The sequence below is a fragment of the Haemaphysalis longicornis genome, unplaced genomic scaffold, assembly GCF_048455015.1.
Source record: "Haemaphysalis longicornis isolate Haplotype H1 unplaced genomic scaffold, Haemaphysalis longicornis Haplotype H1 scaffold_7, whole genome shotgun sequence".
Lineage (NCBI taxonomy): Eukaryota > Metazoa > Arthropoda > Arachnida > Ixodida > Ixodidae > Haemaphysalis > Haemaphysalis longicornis.
The window spans coordinates 33,349,060-33,364,821 of record NW_027526422.1 but is presented as its reverse complement, the minus strand read 5'-3'; the positions used below and the strand labels follow the sequence as shown (position 1 = coordinate 33,364,821).

General features: G+C 50.3%; 1 protein-coding gene across 1 annotated transcript in view; it reads right to left on the bottom strand.

The window, feature by feature from the left end:
* Positions 1–7,643: 7,643 nt before the first annotated feature.
* Positions 7,644–15,762, bottom strand: part of LOC144146237 (uncharacterized) — a 146,642-nt gene continuing 138,523 nt past the window's right edge. The window contains exons 6-7 of the mRNA XM_077678201.1: positions 10,642–10,859; positions 7,644–10,557 (exon numbers count right to left, since the gene is read on the bottom strand). Of these exons, the coding sequence (XP_077534327.1) occupies positions 9,749–10,557; positions 10,642–10,859 (1,027 nt within the window). The 3' untranslated portion in view covers positions 7,644–9,748. The remainder of the gene's footprint in view (positions 10,558–10,641; positions 10,860–15,762) is intronic.

Below are 15,762 nucleotides of genomic sequence, written 5' to 3'. Positions count from 1 at the left end.
TAAAGAAGGACATAGACATCACTCCGCATGCTATCTGATTTCTTTCGGTTGACAGAGACACTGTATTTCTATATGACCACTTATGGGGTTGTTCAGTTTGTGGAATTTGCTTTGTTGGGGTTTAGTATACATTGGAGATTTGTCGCTTTGAAGTATAAGTACAGTGGCGCTATTTCTACGTCAGAAACTAAAGACTTGCATCATTGGTTGGTAGAGAAAAAGTCGTTTTATTATAGCGTGGCTACGGCCAATCACGGCGCAAGCTCTAGTGCGCAGCGCAGGGGGGGACGCCGAAGAGCGCGCCGCACTGCGCAATGTCTTGTAGACGCCTTCGTGAGGCGGCGGCGGCGGTGGAGAGAGCATTAAAATGGGGCTGTAACCATACGCCCGCCATAGATGGTCATGCTTCACTGCGCAACGTACAATGTGGAACAGCCAGATTACAAAAACCAACTTTACTCCGATTTAATTAAAGTCGACTTCACCTCACAACATAACTGCTCTCTGGAAAGCCAACTTGTTGAATTTTTACAAAATTTATTTGGGGCGCTGACCTTCATTTCTTCATTTATTTTGATTGACTCTTCATTTATTTTGATTGACTGTAAACCTGCCATAAGCAAGCTGGAGCAGATGTTGTTTCCAAGTTATGCCTTTATATTTTAATAGCGAAACTGTTCAGCGAATCCTAAGAGGTTTGTGTCCGCAGTTAAAAAAAACCCAGAAAATTCCCGGCGATCGTGAGCGCTTGCCTTGAGGCGACCGCCCAGCGTCCCCGGCGCACGTTTGTCAAGCTAAGCATACCTATTTAGGGAGATTGGCCAAGATTGGCAAAAAAATTGACTCCAGCGTTCGCCGCAATCGTGGCAACACTTGCTCGGAATGAGAAAGACACGTCATATCGTACACGCCTCTAACGTCATGTCCACTGATTATCACTTCCAAAAAATGGAGGATGCTCACACTGACAGCAACAAAGATGGAGTAAAGGTGGTTGCGGCAGCGAAGAAGCAAATCGGCTGCAATCGTGGATTTAAACCGTCGTGATGGTCGTGAAGGTTGCGTACAGCTTCGCTACCTTCAATCATTACGCGTTAGTGTGACCTTCCTCCATTTTTTTGTTGGGGAAACACGGAATTTAAGATTTAACGCTTACAGTCAGCTTCGCTTCTCGACACAAATGCATTACTGGGAAGCTATTTTTACACGCAATATAATTCTTATATCAAAACATGGAGGCCCGTACGACCGATTCTTTAAATGTTTTTTTTTTTTTTCGTGAATTTTCCCCATGAACCGAAATCTGTGGGCCTACGCTCGCTTTGTCGCCGGAGACGAAGACGAGGAGAGAGCTTACCAGCGCACTTTTGAGCCCCTTTTCTTGTGTGCAAACTCGGGGCCCTTCCCCCGTTCCCGCACTGCATGCGAGCCTGCGATACTCGGAACCAGCCATCGTCCCGCTCGCATCGTGTCGGTGTCCTCCGCCGCTTCTCGCGCAAGAAAAGGAGGCTCCGCAATGCTCCTCCCGGCATGAAACGGCGCTCGCGATTGGTCACGCATGTTATGTACACGGCACCGGCACTCCTGGGCTACAGGCGCGGCGACGCTTCTCAGCAACACACGCACATCCATCTACATGCGCTGCTGCCGGCATCCAGGCGTGCCTCCCCTCCACGCATCCGGAAGGAAGTCACGTCGCCTCATCTTGGCCCTCCACTTCGGACTCCGCTGAGTCTCGTCCTCGGTTGAGTTCCCCGAGCGTAACGCGCGTACATATGCACGTCGCCTTTTCCACTGCTCCGTTCCGTTTTCCACCGCTCCGTTCGCTCTTTCTCCCTTGCTGTCCCAACTTTCGGCGTCAACTTTCACGCAACAGGCGCGACACATGTGCGAGGTTGTCGCCGAGAGTAATTCGGCATGGAGGGGGCATCCGCCTCGTCTCTTTTTGCTCCCGTCGGTGTTGAGTTGCCCGTTTTTCCAGGGGTCGCCGCCTTGCCCAGTAGACATTTCACGTGACACACTAATGACTCTGTCGTCGCTGTTCCCACGACGTGATAGGGCTCGTGGAACCGCTTAGTTTGGGCGAACGTGTTCGGTTAGGTTCGTCCGTGGAAGATTTCACTCGTACGGTACGCTGGAGCTACGGCGCCAATGCGCTTTGACTTAACGATAACAGTTGTCGCAGTCTCACATCTTAGACTAAACGGAAGCAAGCGCTATTTCTTTTCGGTTTTGATTTTTTGTCTCTTGTCTGCTGCACACGGCCTCATGCGGCTTCGTTTCGCAACCAAAATGTCGTAAGCAGGCTGCTAAAAGTGTTTTTTTCTCGATTCTATCAGTGGCGTACGAATTGAGTTAGTTATTATCAGGTTTTGCACGGTCCGGTACTCGAAAAAGGTTTATTGAAAAGTTCCCCTGTGTTCAAATGGTGCTACAATTTTCATGCTTGTTTGTCCCGAAAGTGTTCCCTACAAGTCGCGTTTACGTGTTTTCTTCAGTGGCGTCTGTCCGTATACGTTATTCGAGTTTTTGTGTTATGCCAGCCGTCGGTCTCAGAAGCCATGAGGCGTTCAGGTACTGCTCACCCGAGATCGATTTCAGGCTGTGGCGGCCGTTTCTTTGGCGAAGATGAAAAACTAAAACATTTGTGTGCACCAGTCAGTCCTCGGAACACGTTTAAGAAGCCCAGGTTACCTAATTTAATCCATTGTTTTATATACTGTTCTATATAGACCGTTCTGTAGAGTGTTCTATCCATTGTTCTATAATTCATTGTTCTATAGCTTTAGCGCGTGAAGTTCCTTTTTAGCCTAGAAAGCTGTATTTCGCCTATGTTTGCATGAAGCCCCTTGTGAACAAAATGCTACCGGTTCTGACGTCGAACCTGTGTACTCTCGGTAGCGAAGCCGTTGCCTTATCGGCTACGCCACGCCAGCTGGTTGTTTTCTATGATCAGGGCGTTGCACGTGATGTCTGTGCAGCGCGCCTTGCTATATACAGACACTATGGGCTTGCGTTGTGCGCAACGACGCCCGCTTCGAATATGTGCGAAATAAAGGTAAGGAGTGAATCGGACGCGCTATCTCAAGGGCTTAAAGGAGCCATGAGGAGAAAATACAACTTCGTTTAATTTGAAAGAACTAGGATTCAGTATCTCACTCAGCTCCATTACAGCCACAAAGGATGGTTTTTAACGAAAAAAAAAGTAAGAAGTATTTTTTAACGAAAAAAAAAGTAAGAAGTATTTAAAACCTTGAAATTTTGCGCCATAGTGACGCGTTATGAGCAAGAATGACGTCATACGGGCCAACAATAAAACAATTTTCAGTGCGTTAACTGCACGTTGGCATTCAAGTGATGCGGTCAAATGGAACTAGAGGCCCCATTACAGACGTCCAACCATGTGTCGTCGCGACAGGTCAGTTAGGCGGCCGCCAAATTCACAAACAAGGTTCCGTGACGTCACAGAAAAGTTGCGGGAAATTGGCTAGGGAGTCGCGACTGCTTCACACGTTTTCTTTAATATCTCCATTATTTGTTCGAAGATTGCGATAATATTGGTATCATTGTTATTGGGACTAAGCAGTCTTTCTAATAAACCTAACTTGTATTTTTTCTTCATGGCTCCTTTAAAGAAAAGTCGGCGCGCCAGACCCACAACCACACACACGACACGCGGGAGTTGACCGCGAAGAGCAAACCCGATATCGGTAAGGACACCTCTGCTTGGATGCATGCTCCCTAGGTTCACGCCCAAGTGACATCAATTGGACCGATAGGTATCGAACGAGTAACCGGTCAAACAAAATTCTAGCAAGGCCAAGCTCGTTGCAAGAAAATTGCCGATTTGGTCGGCGAAAATGAGTTTTCGCACAATATTTTGTTGTTGCAAACTGGTCTGTCATTTTTTGTTGTTGTTTATGGAAAGGGCGAGAGCATACGGCTAATGGGTGGCGACGAATCAGTCTAAAAGTATTGGTTCACACAACTAGTATGTCTCTGTGTGACTGTTTCTTGGTACCGCCTTCAGTTCTTTATTTTCGAAGTATCGGGTGCGCCATTCAGTAGCCGTTCGCTATAACTCGTACTTACGTTTTTTCCTCTTTCTGCCAACCTCCTCTAGGTTATAGGATGTCGTATTTAATACGTAGCACAGCTCTGTATGCCTGCTACATCGCTGTGGTACACAAGTACACATACAGGCACAACGGAGGAGAAATACACGAGGACAATTAAAGGTAAACAGGGGAAGTGGCAAACGTAAAAGACAGACCAACTCCGCAGGTATGTTCATACAGACGTAGTTCGCTTTATTGTTCCGACACAATTCTTCACCCAGAAGATTTGCTCATTTTTTCCGGCTCCCGGTTTAGAACAATAGTATGCCGGCGGATTTATGTACAGAGATGGGCTTTCTCGCCACCCGGAGATCCGCGCAGCAAAACAATGTTTTCTCATTTTCTACACGCTCTCACACTCACGCACTGGGAAGCACACGCGCAGCCGCACATACATCAAGGAAGGAACAAGGACAAATCAAGGAACGGTCTTTGGTAGGACGCAAATGCGTTGAACGCTTCAAGGCACGAACAGGTGCCGCGCGCGCCCACAATCGTGGTTGGAGCAAGTGCGATGAGGGCAGGCTACACGTCATCACAACCCCGCGCATGCAACGTCTCCTTTCACTTCTTTTCGCGACGCAGTTGGGTATTTCAGGGAGAAAAAAAAGCCCGGATCGTTTTTTTCTTCCGGGCCTATTGCAGTTCATACCTGACCGGCAATATCCCTGTCGTGCATTGAGGTTCCATTTCGGCAAGAATATTCCGTAATGACGATGACCAATATACAGTGCCGAATATCCGGAGTCGCTCGCGTGTACCGCACCACGAACGTGTACTCGTACAGTTGCTAACGTACATACACCGGAAGTTCGGCTAATTTCTTGTGTGTGCGATGGCGTGCGGATTTTGAAAATAGCGAGAGCGGGCTTCATCGCAAGAGGAAAACGTGGGAGTGACTTCGTCTTACGTATCACCTCGTTACAACCCAGTTGAGGTTGTAGCCCAGAGAGCTTCTTTTGAATCGTTGCTTCGTTGTAACGAATTTTCCCCATTTACCCAGGTGGCATGCATAAAGGTAAATCCGTAATAATTACTATGGTCCGTTTCGTTATAGTGCTATCTAACAGCTTCACCTATTCAAAGCGTGTACCGTGTAAAGGGAATCCGTTTCATTTACGCCTTACGTTATAGGGCATTCGACGCAAGGTGCTTTCGACGCCATTGTAAACGGCGTCCTGCCAGTGGATTTCACGTGAAGAGCAAGGGCGACGAAAGGCATGGCGAACAAAAACCCACGGCCAACGAAAAGAACTAAGGGTTTCTTCGTCTGGTATGAATGACAGTGAAACCTTCGTTTTGGACCACTCTTCCACACTAGAGCCCAGAAATTTATATAACCCGTCCTGTAAATTGAGACATTGAAGCCAATTCCTGCGTTCCCTCCGCGTTTATTGTGCGGCGGGGTATCGTCGGGGTATCGTCGAACATAACTGGCTTGGTCAGGTTACAATTTTTTTTAAGACAGCATGAACTGTGATGGTATTTATTAACAGGATGACGCATGCCCACTCAAACACCTTCCAGTGTTTCGGTTACGACGACTTTGCCAACAGCACAGTGCTAAGCCTAAAAAGTTACCACTCTGCCAGTTAGATGCCGCCCCACATGCTGTACAAGCACGCAAACACGCCATTCAATGCTTCCCGCGCAAAAGGAAACGAAACGAGAGCAGTAACGGTGACGAAAAAGTGACAGGGCAAGTACTTGTCATGTCATCATTCACCTTCGACCCGTTCTCAGTGCTCTTTCGTTTATGATGGGTTCCGTATCTACCTGTTCCCTCTGATGTCTCGGTACAGCACCGATACGATTGGGTCACTCAAACTGCTCTCGTGGCACGCATGATAGTTACAGTCCAATGGCAGCGAAGTGGCTGGTATACCTCAGCCAGGCATGCTTCACAGCGGGTGAGATCACTCCGCATTTAGACACATTGTTGGGCCTCTTGAGTAAGTTATGAGCTCACTTATACCCGAAAACTGTCTGGGCCGTACACGCAAAAGCAAGACTTATCGGTTTTAACAGCCGCGTATTTTACACCCCTATCTGCGTCTATCGCGCAGCGTGCACGCATAGGAACCCGAAACCAAAACAAACAAAAACACTCTTGCACGAAGTCAGGTACACGCCTTTGAGAGAGGCATAAAGAAATGAGATGGCATTTTTATCAGTCAGCAAATAAGCCAGGAATACAATTTCGAAGTTGACGCGTCTTATGTGCTGCGTTTAATGCCTTTTACTTTTTGTTCACGTTTTGATACATGAGGGGAAAATTTCAGGCAGATTCACAGGCAGGAGATTAGGCCCCTCGTTACTTCCTTTTTTTTTTTTTCAGAAACACCTTGAAGGCGTCGCCACACCACGCCAGCCGAGTCTGGGCACGATAAAAACAAAAACTGCGTACACAACTGCGCATGCTCCATCTGGCCGCCAGCCACCCTGCCCATTCGACAACTGCAAGTTCGGAGAAATAAATAATACTTTCGGCATGGGCCACACCCGCGAGCAGAAAAACTTCCACACTTGCAGCTTGGCTGCATTTAGAACCGTGATGGACGTACAACAAGGTGGGGTACAATGTATCTCGCGTATACTGTATAGCTCGGAAATTAATTAACCGTTCGGAGGACTGCAATGTACACCTTCTCCACTGCGGCGCGGCTCTTGCCGTGAGTTACGTAGCGTTCCTATTGCAGCTTTGCACGCTTTGGAAAGCATATTGATATATTTATACTATGTATATCCTTACTATGTACATGCGCACACATTCACGCGCGTATACGCAACTTTCCTTCTTGAGTTGTAAGTAAACGCCCCACGCGAATGGGAAGCAAACAAAGTTTGATCCGTACTGAACAGCACATTCCTCCGTCTGACCACATGCGGCCGCTGGTGGGAAAGCCAAGCGATTAGCCTGTACAAAACCTAACCCCGAAAAGATCAGCCACGTCTGCTATGCGCGACTTATGAAAGGAGAAGCGAAAACAAAAATGAAAGAAAAGAAAACATCCCTCTCAAATTGTCATGCGTGATTTAAAATCCCTTACGCACCCGCGACGTCGGTTGACGAGCACATAGCGCCAATACTAATGCTATCACCACGAGTGACTCAGCGCAGGCGATACCATTGATAACAGCGTGTTGGACATTTCAGCGAGCTGTAATAGAGTCCCTTCTAACTTGTTCCTCCCAGGAAGAGTCAATTTACCTACACGGGCTGAGCTAGCAGCACCGTAATATGAGCAGTAGGTAGGATCATCTAAGCGCGCATGCGCAGCACCGGCTGGACAAGTCACGGAGTCACAAGTCACAATGCGTCGAAATCACCGAGCAAGAATACTGTGTGGCCAAAACTAATGCTTGCATTACCACCATGACCCAACGAACAGCAATGGGCGTTTAAGCGCTTTTGCGTTGACAAAGTAAGGTTAAGCCACGTTATTAGGACGAACGACAATCTTATCAGGAAGGCATCGAGGTTGAAAGTCGAGAGGGCGACTATAGAGGCCGTCTAAAGGGGGGGGGGGGGGGGGGGCGGTACGATAGCGTAAAGGGAGACATCGAGGCAGAGAATCGCCGAGATGGAATAGGTTACCGATATGATGAACAGCACGCATGAAAGCCAGCGGTACCAGGAAAGAAAAAAAGGAATTTAGCTGAATGCAGAAGAAGCAAGGCGCGTGCTTACATAAGAGGCTTGCCGTCGTCGCCACGCATGTTTTCGCACACGCACGGCTGGTCTTTATACTGCAGGCAACGTGGATCTTTTCATTCTCTCAAACATATATTTAACAACACTTGGAGTACGATAAGCGATCAGCACCCAGCGAAATCACATAATGGATATGTCCTCGAGCGTGTGCAAGGTTCCCTAAGGTACGTATATGAAATTGCCATGGCGAAAATCCAGAGGCACAAAGTCACGTCGCTGCTCTTAAGCGACGCCTCTGAATGGACGCAACCGAAGGAATGAATTTGGGCATGCCACAGAAGCTGCAGCGGCTGCAGATTAAATCTTTTTGATTTTCTAACGATCAGCGCAGGCAAAGCATGTATAATGATGCGATCTTTAAGAAGGAAGGCTTCGGTGCTGTTGATACTTGTTTTAAGGAATGCAGAGAGTAGCGGTAACTGGCATTTTCTTTGACTGTTCTTGTTGTAGAAAAGATTTCATCATTGTAATAAACTAGGCAGCATGCTGGAGCTCTTTAAAATTACGCCAGCCTCAAAACTCCTTTTTTGTGTGTTGCCCCACGCGCTTGCAGGTCCTTTACAACTAAGTTCATGCTGTCAACGCATCCATCCCCCTTTCAAACTGAAACTTAGCACGGAATCCTAAACCAGCTCTTGTGACTTTCATCGTGGCGATCCTTAATGAGGACATGCAGGAAGTTGCGCGTCTTTCAAGCTTCGACTATAGCATACGCGTAGAAATAGATAATATGGCACACTTCATTCAGTCGGTATTGCGGTGTTCATCGAAGTGGAACCAAACGACAGGTTTAATCGTTTCGTCCGGTTGACGTCCCACACCCCGATCACGCATTAAAGCTCGGTATTATTGCTGGCGCTGTCGCCCGGGACGGCCGCGGAATGTCAAATTCAAGGGCTTCCACAGAACCCACGTGGAAACGACGGCAGCCTCGGGGCGAGAAGCGCGGATTTGCACAAATATATCTGCGATATTTCTAAGCAGCGTTCAACGCTCCGGTCAATTTTACGAAACTAAAATACGTATACATACGTTCCCGACGTGAACAGAACTGGCGGAAGCCGGACTGAAACCAAGGCGGCGCTAAACTGCCCACGGACACACGGAACATTTCGCGCGCACAGCTTGTCATTGCGGCCACAGCCATCGCCGCGCACACGCCGCTGGTCCAGACGTAAAGTTCATCGCGGCACAACTCTGGAGTTCGTCGCCACTGATGATGACGTCAGACGGCCGCCACACAAACACACGGATACATACAAAGCGGCAGCCACCCCCACATTCATACGTATGTGCTCCGTTCCACTAATTTCACTTACCACTGTCTAAGCTGGGCTTGCAGGGCTCCTTCCTGAACTAACGAGATTCCTATTAGGTATTTAGGCTGCAGTGAACACACACCCGCGCACCATTTCTCATTATACCTTATGAAAGTTTAGAACCACACGCTGAAAATTTTCGGTCACTGAAGACGCTCAACGATCGCGCAAAACTGAATCGTGACAGGCGTAGTATCACGTCTCACTTTTTCCGAAAAATTACCAGTGGCTTACTCGGCTATGCCAGGATATACATAGCGTGAGCTAAGGTCCAGCTGGTTATTCTTAGGTTTCGTGGTTGTCTTGGATTAGCTGATTATCATGCTTACTGCTGCTAAAACGATTTCCAATCCAATCCAATTCAATCCAATCCAATCCAATCGCGGCGGCGGCGGCTCCGGCGCGCCAGCTGTGCGCCGTGAGGCGTCTCTACTCTTCGCGCATGCGCAGCACGGCTCTCTAGGAGCCACGCGAAACTGCTCAACCTCCGCCAGTGTAGCTCACGCTACAATAACTCATCCCAAGCTCAGCTTGTACCGTGACTCAGCAAACTAGTGAAGCGGAGCATATGATCGTAACACATTGCACGTCCTGTACTAGCAGCCGGCCCTGCTGTCGTGGGCCGCTGTCATTGCGGCGGCCATCGAGTCTCTGCGACGCTGCTCGAGTCCGTTCACAATGTTCTCGATGCTCCTCAGGTCACTGGAAGTCGACCGCTGCTGGAAGGGCGAGGAAGGGCCGCGCTTTCGCGTCGCCGACGACGGAGCCATCGGCGCACTCCTGGAGCTCTCCGAGGACGAGTTGCAGCCGTCGTCCGAGTGTACGGGCGTGCTGGGTTTGCTGCCGGAGGCACCGGGGCCCGCGGCGGCGGCGCCGCAGTCCGCGATCAGCGGCGGGGGCGTCGTCGAGGGCGTCCGCCTCTGGAAGGCGGCTTCCAGCGGCGAGCGAGGTGGTGGCACGGGCGGCGATCCGGCTTCGTCCAGGAAGCCCGCGGTGCGGAATCGGAACGGGGACGGGGAGGACGCGGCGGCGGGCACCGAGTACGGTGAGAAGCGGTGCTGCTGTTTGAGCCTGGCGGCTACCTCGGAGTAGCCGGCCGGGTTGAGCAACGGGTGGTTCGCGGCCATGAGGAACTGCAGGGCGGCCGGAGTGGTTGCCGAAGCGGGCAGGTTTGCCGCTGCGGCTGCGGCGGCGGCGGCTGCCGCGGCAGCTCCGGGAAAGAAGAGCTGCGGTAGCGTCAAGCCCGGAGGATACAGCGCGTGCGGGTAGAAGTACGGGAACAGCGGGGACGGCTGCGGGAGCCCCGAGCAGCCGCCGGGAGCCATCTTGTCGTGCAGGTCTACCGGCACTGAAGTGAGTGGTGGTGGAGAACCCAGCTCAGGCCGCTCATCGCCGCGTCGGCCATCTGCGCGAGAGTGTGACGGAATATGAGGTCACGCAAAAAAGATAACCTGACGGTACACGCACAACACGCGGAGTATCATCGTACCTGAGTCGCGTCCGGGGCTGCCTCCGAGGACGCCGTCCGGCCTGAGGTCTGACGCCTCGCCAACGTCGAGCTTGTCGTCTTCGTCGCTCGAGTCCTCTTGGCCGGAGACGAGTGCCGTGTGGTGCTGGTGGTTGCTCGCCGAGAGCCGGCTTATCGAAGACCCTTGGTGACCGCCATGGAGGGAAGATGGCGCCTGCTGCAGTAGCATCGCCTGTCTCCTGCGACGATTCAGGGCGAACCCACAGGCTCTCTATAGACGCGATAAAGATGCGCACCTTTCTATCAATACAGTCATTGCCCCCCATGTGCATGCCCAAACACCGCGCTCTTCTGCACGAAAGAAAATGGCCGCGTATCTGCTTCTTTCGTTGGAAATATCGACGAAAGACGATAGCCGACTGGCGCCCCTGCCAAAAAATTCCTCCGTTCTCTTTTCCGCTCAACTCTCATGCTGTTCCTCTCCCGTCTCGTTCCTCCCAAGATGACACGCTAGAGGCTTGCTCGAGTCAATTTAAATTTACCGCGTTCCACTGCTCCAAGTCGGGTGCCTCGATGCCAGCGCTGCCGTACGGCGGAGACGCGCGTGAATCGAGGCACCATATTATAACGTTTATAGAAGCACGTTGCCCTATGCAACGAGCGTTCCAAGCGAAACGAGGAACCTATAAAGTGGAACCTTTCGTTGCGGTTACCGTTTGAGATCTTAAATTCCGCCAGGAGCTATAGTAGCGCGGGCAACAGCAGGCGACGGTTTTCTACAGTTGATGTAGTATTTCATTTATTATCGCAAGAATCAAGCATCCATGATTTTTCAATAAAGGAATTAACACTGCAAATATCACTTATGTATTGATTTTTTGCCTTATATTTGCGTAATGTCTTGGTCATGTTCAACAATGTTTCTGTTTCACCTTGCCCGGGTCGGTGAATCGAGTCGCAGACAAACAGACAGACAAACAAACAGATGTATACAGACAGACCAAAAATCCTGAGTTTAAGCAGCCCAAGAAAGACTAACGTTTTTTAAATCAAATTCGGTCCAGGAGAGACTTTTTCCGGAACTCCTTCCGTTGGGGCACTGAGAGAAATGAAGCAGGCTTTACGGAGCAAACATTTCGTCGGCGATTTGTATCGTCGGTAACTAGATTAGCCTGCACGAGTCTTGGTGCGTGTGCACCTTGTAAACCAATTCTTACGTTACGTTGTCCTTGTTACGTTGTCCTTGTTACGTTACATCGTCCTTGTGACTCTAGACTCGCGAGGTCGATCTTCTTTCCGAAATGCGTTCTATAAAGCACAGCACAGCTATATAGTGTTACGTGCTATAGAGCTAGCGAAGCGCTTACGAGAGGGGGGGGAAGAGTACACTTCGTGCCGATCGCGCAGTGCGGTTCTCAGGCGAAATTATACATTTTTTTATTACTTAAAAGCGTAACTGTTCGCTATCTAATAAAGGCCTCCCACTTTGGGCCAACAAAGTATACATTTTTTGTCTTTTTTTTTTGTTCTTCTTAACGTGTTTTCCTTTCTGCGCGTGTAATGAAGCGAGCTATATCAACTCACTATTCCGAAAAAAAATCCTCGCCTTCTATAGATGTTCACATTTTATTGTACCGACGAGTGAGGGGAGGATAACATTCAAGAGTAACAGGAAGCCACTTAATTAGTATCGTAGCTACAAAAGACTCTTATCAGCTCTGACCTCCCTAATCATATTTTATGAAATATCATTTTAAAAAATTAGCAGTGGCTTAGCTCGGCTATGCCAGGATATACGTAGCGTGAGCTAAGGTTCAGCTGGTTATTCTTAGCTTTCCTGGTTGTCTAGGATTAACTTGATTATCATGCTTACTGCTGCTTCAATGGCACACACACGGTATACGCATTATGTGACACATGTATGTTTATCAAGCGGCTACGACGCAGCGTCACCAATCGCCCCAGAACTAAGCTGGTTCCACAGGCGCACGCCGGTGTTGCCGCGACGCACGAGCCATCGCTTCCACACCCGGCCACCCCTCGCATGATCATCAAGTGGACTGGGCCACCACGTGCGGAACGGAGGTCGGCGAAGACGCTGGGCGCATGGGGGTGTGTGAGAGACGCCGGGCAGCGAGCAACGTTCTGTGCGCCGTGTGACGTCACTGCTAATCGCGCATGCGCAGCATGGCTCTCCAGGAGCCACGCGAAACTGCTCACCCTCGGCCAGTGTAGCTCACGCTACGAAATTGTAAAATACGAATCGAGAATTTATCTGCGGCAGGAGCTTCAAGCCTGCGCGGCGGCAAAAACATGAAGCGACGGGGCAGTCCGTCAAAGGGGCGGTTGGGCGTTTCACGAACGCTCAAGGCACGTCCATAAACCATTCGCCAAGCAGGAAGATCTCTGCAAACATCATCTCCATGAGTACGCCCCCGTTAATGGTTAGCCGCACCACGGCGCCGACGAGCACGAGTAACCTTTATGTTCTTGCAGCAACGCTATATAACGGGGGCCACCCGCAACGCTGCGGACGTGCTGGCCGCTTATAACAGGCGAGCCCGGCTTATTAATAGAACCACGCGTTACCGCAACAAAACCGATACAAGCCAAGTCTAAAAGGGAAGCTAGGGCCGTTGTACGTGCGGCTCGCTCGTGTCTACCTGCAACCTGTGAGTGGTTGGCGACGTGATGACGGACTCAAAGGGTAAGACAAAATAACAGGGAGAAGGATGGAAGAGGCGCGCAAGAGGAAGAAGAAAGGAGGAGGTTGGGGAAAGGGTTGTGCACGGCTAAACTTCACCTCACGCGCAGTCCATCAATTCCGGCACCGCATGATGTATGGTGCGTACGAGAGCGCTGGCTAATGGTTGTATAAAAGGCTTGGGAGCCGCTTTAGCGTAAGCTGACGGGGCGGTTATATGTTAAAGGTCTCGCGTACACACCTGCCCCCGTAGGTAGTAATGCGCTTTTATTTCGAGTTTCCACTCCCTCAATGCTCCAAAAATGACTCGTCATGCGGCGCCTACCCGGCAGAGTTTGCTCTCACGCAAACGCGGTAAATGAGTTCAAATTTGGCGCCTTCACTTATACCTGACTGATTGACAGCTCTATAAGCAGCTGATAATACGCAGACACGTTTTACGCGTGCGACTGAATGGGACCTCTTATCGGGACGTCCGATAACAACGCGAATGATAATTATAATTAGTGCAACTTAAAGCATCACTGAAGTTGCGTGAGTATTTTCCCATAGGCATGTAGGACGGAAGTTGTGGTCGAACCGAATCGAACAGGGTAAGTTCCAGCCGAAGTCGGGAAGGAGCGAAATCGATCACTTCCGTGTCTGGCGAGGCTCGCTCCTTCAGATCCTTTGCTGCATTCGGTTTGGCCTCGTTGTGGAACACGTACATTTGCCGTAACAGCGTTCAAATCTGGCGCCTTCACTTATACCTGAATGATTGACAGCTCTATAAGCAGCTAATAATACGCAGACACGTGTTATCCCTAAGTACTTACGCATCCGAAAAGGCCTGGCGCTTACGGTGAACACAGAAAGCGACAACGAATACCACGAATTTCAGGCTACATGTATACGCGAATATCGCATATGTCTACCATCTTTGTCAATGCTTAGCACTTTCGTCCGGTCAGTCGTATACCGGCGCAAGGCTGTGCTAGCAGCCTGTATTAACAATCTACGCATATCGCCCAAGACAAAGAAATCACAATTTATGAGAAAAGCGTTCGCGACTCATCGGGTATACCTTCGAACGTGCGCCGTCAAGGCAAAGGAGCGTGCCAGTACACGTGCTCTCAGTGGTGAATTATGCACGCAGCTTGGCGCGCAGTGCCAGAATAAGTGTGCAATTGACACAGTGCAGACGTCCTCCCGGGGATGCGGCGTGGTGCGCGCATAATAAGCGCGCCGGCGACGAATGAAGCAAGCGGCGCACGTCTGGGTCGTTATGGGCGTCGCGTAGACGCGGGCGTGATTAACGGCACGGTTTAACCTTAGTTTAGTGCGCGCCAGAGCCAGACCAGCGCGTGAGTAAAAGAAAAACAAAAAGCAGGTAAGGAAAGAAAAAAAGAAAAACGAGGGAGAGACGCGTGGACCGGGAAGACGAAGTGAATTCAAGGCGGAGGGAGATGAGCGCGATTTCAATAATGGCTTCTCACAGGAGGACGCCCTACATACGCGGGACCGGCGGAATATCCGCCTATGCGCGGACATTAACAGCTCGTAATGAATACGTGAACACGGTGGTAACGAAGTCTCGGTGCGGGCTAATTAACGACGCGTCGTACTTTCGGCTAATGGGCGGCCGCGCCGACGGGGCATCGCGGATTTGCGTACGTGTACTCGATCGCATATTCACGAGACAAGCGGGCGTGTCGCCCGGAGAGAGGTGCCATGTGTACGCATCGCGCGGCTGCCGTCGCCGCCGCTCACGACGTGACCGGAGAGCGCGCCTAAGCGGTGCCTGCGGGCACCGCGGAGTCAGGCACAAAATTGGCCGCGTATCTGCCTGCTTCGGTGCAAATGTCGTCGAGAGACGATAGTTTTCAGTCACCCATGCAGCATAATTAACGCCCTCCCCCTGAGCCTCCCGGCTCCCATCCCTCGCGTTCTTCCAATGATAAATTCAGTGGAGGCTTGCTCAGTTCAGTTCAATTCTCCCGCTTGAGCACTGCTCATCGTGCGCCATTTGTTGGGATATTTTGTTTGTATTTTGTTTGGAACAGCTCCAGCTCACTTCTCTTTGTATTTGCTTTCATCTCGCCTTTCCGCGCCACCATTTTTAACCCGTTATTATTTTTTCAGCTTCGGCTGGTGAACAGCGCGCGGACGGCCGGTTGGAGCGTTGGACTGAGCACGCCCCTACTGGTCTGGAGTGACCACAATCACAACGGATGCATCAGGATATGAGTGTATCCTGCCTGAAGTATGCCTCAGGCTTCCTCCTGCATTGAATAACGTGGACATATATGAGTTATGCTAGCAGTTCCACTAGTTCTCGATATGTTCACACATCGCCACTATTACGCAACTCGTGCGTCCGTCTGTCCGTCCATCCATCCGTGAGTGAGTGAGTGAGTGAGTGAGTGAGTGAGTGAGTGAGTGAGTGAGTGAGTGAGTGA